General features: G+C 33.2%; 1 protein-coding gene across 1 annotated transcript; it reads left to right on the top strand.

Annotated features, from left to right (window-relative positions):
- Positions 1-2,500: 2,500 nt before the first annotated feature.
- On the top strand, positions 2,501-3,472 carry rps29 (ribosomal protein S29). The gene is made up of 3 exons (XM_038302489.1): positions 2,501-2,642; positions 3,093-3,192; positions 3,441-3,472. The coding sequence occupies exons 1-3, from the start codon at positions 2,581-2,583 to the stop codon at positions 3,447-3,449; spliced, it is 171 nt and encodes a 56-aa protein (XP_038158417.1). The 5' UTR covers positions 2,501-2,580; the 3' UTR covers positions 3,450-3,472.
- The last annotated feature ends 489 nt before the right edge of the window (positions 3,473-3,961 follow it).

Genomic DNA, 3,961 nt, shown 5'->3' with positions numbered 1-3,961 from the left:
ATAAAAACTGTGATCCTATTGGCTGGTGCTTAAACCTGACTGTCATTTCTAAATAACTATCAAAATAAATTTTAAAGTAAAGTTGAAATACTGAAATGCTCCAAGAGGCAAAACAGTTACAATCTCTTCTGCCAGCGCATATCATCATAAGATATTTATAATAAACTGCAAAAACTGATCTAAATGATTAGAACATTTCTTAAAACAAGTTAATTTGCTCTTAATTCGAGCAGCTAAATAAGTTGATCTGGCAAAGGAATGAGTATTTTTGCTCTTGTAGGCACATGCTGTGCCTTATTTATTAACTAAAGAAAGGATTTTAAGGATATTTTTACAAGAGGTGCACCTCATACCAAGGAACAATTCCTTAAAAATGTGGTAATGATTATCATGTGAGTTTTATAGCTATAGATGTAAGTTCTAAAATGGGGCAAAATGTGTTACTTTGCTGAGGCCAGCTTTCTCAGGGTGCTTTTCTTGTTAGATATGGAATAAGATAATGGATCTGTTTTCCCTTATGTTAAATGGAAATAATTTTATTCTATTGGTAATTTGTCCTCCTTCCCTGCCTAAATCAGGGGTGAATGCACTTAATTCAGGAAATACTGAAGATCTCAGATTTTCATTTTGTATGTTTGAAAATTTTAATTTTACTTGACCTGAAATGAAAAATCCTTTATAATGGGATAAATGTTGCTAAGATAAGTTTCTGCTAAATAAATATATTCTAAAAGATAAAATAAAGTAATTCCTAGTAATATTAGGCCAATGTACATGCATAAATCCAGAATGCTACATATGTTTGAATTATTTTAAATGAAAATGACCAGTTTTCATCAAATCATAAGTAGAAGTTAAGTAATGCTAAAAAATCTGCTATAACTTTTATTTTCCTATTTGGTTTCAATAACATTAAGCAGAGGAAAACATCCTATTTCAATGTGACGATCACTGTATCGCCTTTATTTTAAAATCATAATCAAAACAGAATTGTAAAGAAAAAAAGGGTCAAAAATAACTTGTTGATATATCTGTTCCAGTGCATTTCATATTTAGAAATCTAATTATCGTCACAGGGCAAGGATCAGTTCCACAGCAGCACTGCCCCCTGTTGGCCACTGTTTAGAACCACCTATGAACTCTGGAGGCCTCCCCTATTATAAAAGATAAAAAGTAGGGCTGCAGAGATTTATCAACCTTGATTTTCTTCATTTTGGGAGATCGATGATTAACCACCGATTTTATTTACTTGTGCAAAGCTTAAAGTCAGTCACTGTCAATGCTCTAAGCTTTTAATTTATATTTTAGAGTATTATAACGAGGAGGTTTTTATTACTTCACGCTCTTTTTAATAAAATGAGATTAAAACATTTCAAGTGTGTTCTGGTATAGCAAATGTTATTAAATAAATATGTGTATCTTTCAAAAATGGAATCAGGCTTTTGAAAGATTGGTTATAAGCTAAAAAGCTGCCATCATTGCACTGCTAAAACTGGAATCCTATCTCAATACAACTGAAGCTAGAAGTGCAACACCTTCATTTTTAATTCATTGTTTAAATAAAACTGTAAATAAAGAAAGAAATAGATTGAATGGACCAATTACTTACTGTTTCTATTACAGCACATATCATTCTAAAATTATTATTTAATATTATGTCTTTAGTAGAGGGGCCTGAAAAGGAAACAGGGACTGTTCTACAGGGGCACTGGCTCCTGCTTAGAACCACCCATGCTGCTGGGTCAGTCTACAGGGTAGTAGTTAGAACCATCCAACATAGTTATCTTCACAACCCTAATTGCCATCAACGGGGCAAGAGAGCATGATTGTTTAAATTAAGTGAACCACAAAGCCAATCTAACAGATCTAATAGAAAAGTGTGCTTATATCTTAATTCGGCTGAAGCTTGTAACAGGCTGTAAAGACGTAAATATTAAATTGATCCAAGGGACGAATTATTTATTGTTCCGTCTTTCAGTGTACATTATTGTAAGAAATTGATTTAGTATTACACAGCAAAAACCGATCTAAAAAGTCTTCTAAAACAAGAGGAATGGGCATTATTGCTCTTAAAATATTAATGATAAAAAGATTTTATCCACTCAGACAAAATCATCATAAAAGATTATATATATTTATATATTCATGAAGTAGGAAATGGACATTCCCAATGGGATGTTACCCTTGGCAGAAAACTATATTACATACATTAAAAGGCAGATTGTTTTTGCCTATTTATGTATTTATTTGAAAAAAAAAATATGGATCCTTTTAAAGAAGACAGGTCCTTCCTTGAAACAAATGTTTATTTATCTTTTTTTATTATTATTATTCACATCCCAAAGATGATCATTCAGGAACTTGGGAATTGTTTGGAACTTAACAAAAAATGCGTTCCATTAAATGCACATTTTAATTTAGTTTTTTTTTTTTTTTTTTTTTGACGTAGTTTAGTTGTTCTTTCACTAGATGGCGCTAAATAACTAATAGACGACCGGAAATAGCGCCACTGAAACGGTCTTTTTGCGCATGCGCTGAACCTGCTTCTTCCTTTCCGACACTCGAGCGAAAAGAGGCAAGATGGGCCATCAGCAGCTCTACTGGAGTCACCCGAGAAAATTCGGCCAGGGATCTCGCTCCTGGTCAGTGACAATGTTTGTGATTTTATTACAAACTGGAGCGCGTTTTTAAGCGTTATTTGTGTTCATTTTTATAACTTAAGCATTTAAAAATTGTTTACAAGCCTTCACCGCATGGGCGCTAAAGGCTGAGCCAAGATGGCGCCGGAAGATGTAGCTTTCTATCTGTATAGCGCCACAGCTACATGTGTAAAGCCTTTGCCCTTATGTTTTAAAATTTTAAAACTCATAATTCCAACAGCCATTGTAATATTTATCACCGTAACTCATTATCTGAATCTAATAATTAAAGTGAACTACATTTACAACAGTAGACGGACACTTTGTCTAGAAACGCCAAATGCTAACCGGTTATTAGCAGTACTCTCTCAGTTTTGCTAGGATATACATGAAAATCTTTTCAATTTTAGTTGGAAAAGTTTTGCTAATTACCTCCGTCTATGGTTTTTTTAGCCGGGTGTGTTCAAACAGACATGGCTTGATCCGGAAATACGGACTCAATATGTGCCGCCAGTGCTTCAGGCAGTACGCTAAAGACATCGGCTTCGTGAAGGTAAATCTACTTTTAATGTGATCTGAATAAATTAATGTGGAATTTTTTGGGGGGTTCATTTTTTTGTTTATCGGATAAATGTGTGTTAGTGCAGTAGCCAATATAATGGGACATATTACTGACTTTTTCTTGTAACTTTAAGTGGTTAGTATTGCATGGAATTGTGGTTTTTGGTCAGTTTTCTTTTTTGTTTGTTACAATATTGTTGTTTAAATCCTTTCAAACTAATTATTTGTCTCTCTACACAGCTGGATTAGATGTGCTGTCCTGACTTCCACAATCTGGCCAACATGGAAGAAATTCAACACTTCTAATAAATGCTTTTTTTTGTTCAAAAAACATTTAGCTGTGTTATTCATTTGTGTCTTAACCTGTTTTCCTTATGTAGGAGTGAAACAACTGATCTCATTAATCTTCAAGTAATATGGTAATCGAATCATTAATTGGAATATAGAGACTGTAAAACATGTCTCAAGCTGATCTAGCGACCTGTTAGAGCATTTATTATACGAAGCTTGTAAAAACAAAATGTAAACATTTTGTTCTTAGTTTTCGTTCGTAAACATTTTCTATCCAGAATTTGAGTGGAATAGTTTCAGTTACACCTGATTTACTTTTGATAAGGAACCTTTGGCAACATAAAGAAAAAGACAGATCAATTTATTTGCAAAATAATCGTTAGTTGGAGCCCTCTTACTGTGGCAAACTTTCTAAGCCATAAAGTCTTTGTCTTCCAATTTAAGCCCATTGGTTTTTTGTAAATTCATGT

This window comes from Cyprinodon tularosa, unplaced genomic scaffold (assembly GCF_016077235.1).
Source record: "Cyprinodon tularosa strain WSP-4 unplaced genomic scaffold, ASM1607723v1 ctg491, whole genome shotgun sequence".
Taxonomy (NCBI): Eukaryota; Metazoa; Chordata; class Actinopteri; order Cyprinodontiformes; family Cyprinodontidae; genus Cyprinodon; species Cyprinodon tularosa.
Note: the sequence above shows the minus strand (reverse complement) of the source record. Positions and strands in the feature narration are given on the sequence as shown.

What these genes read in the sequence shown, in the direction of transcription:
- rps29 (XM_038302489.1), top strand. Translation starts at nt 2,581, where the DNA reads ATGGGCCATCAGCAGCTCTACTGGAGTCACCCGAGAAAATTCGGCCAG. An exon ending in GGCCAGGGATCTCGCTCCTG is followed by an intron (nt 2,643 to 3,092) that starts GTCAGTGACAAT and finishes TGGTTTTTTTAG; the next exon opens with CCGGGTGTGTTCAAACAGAC.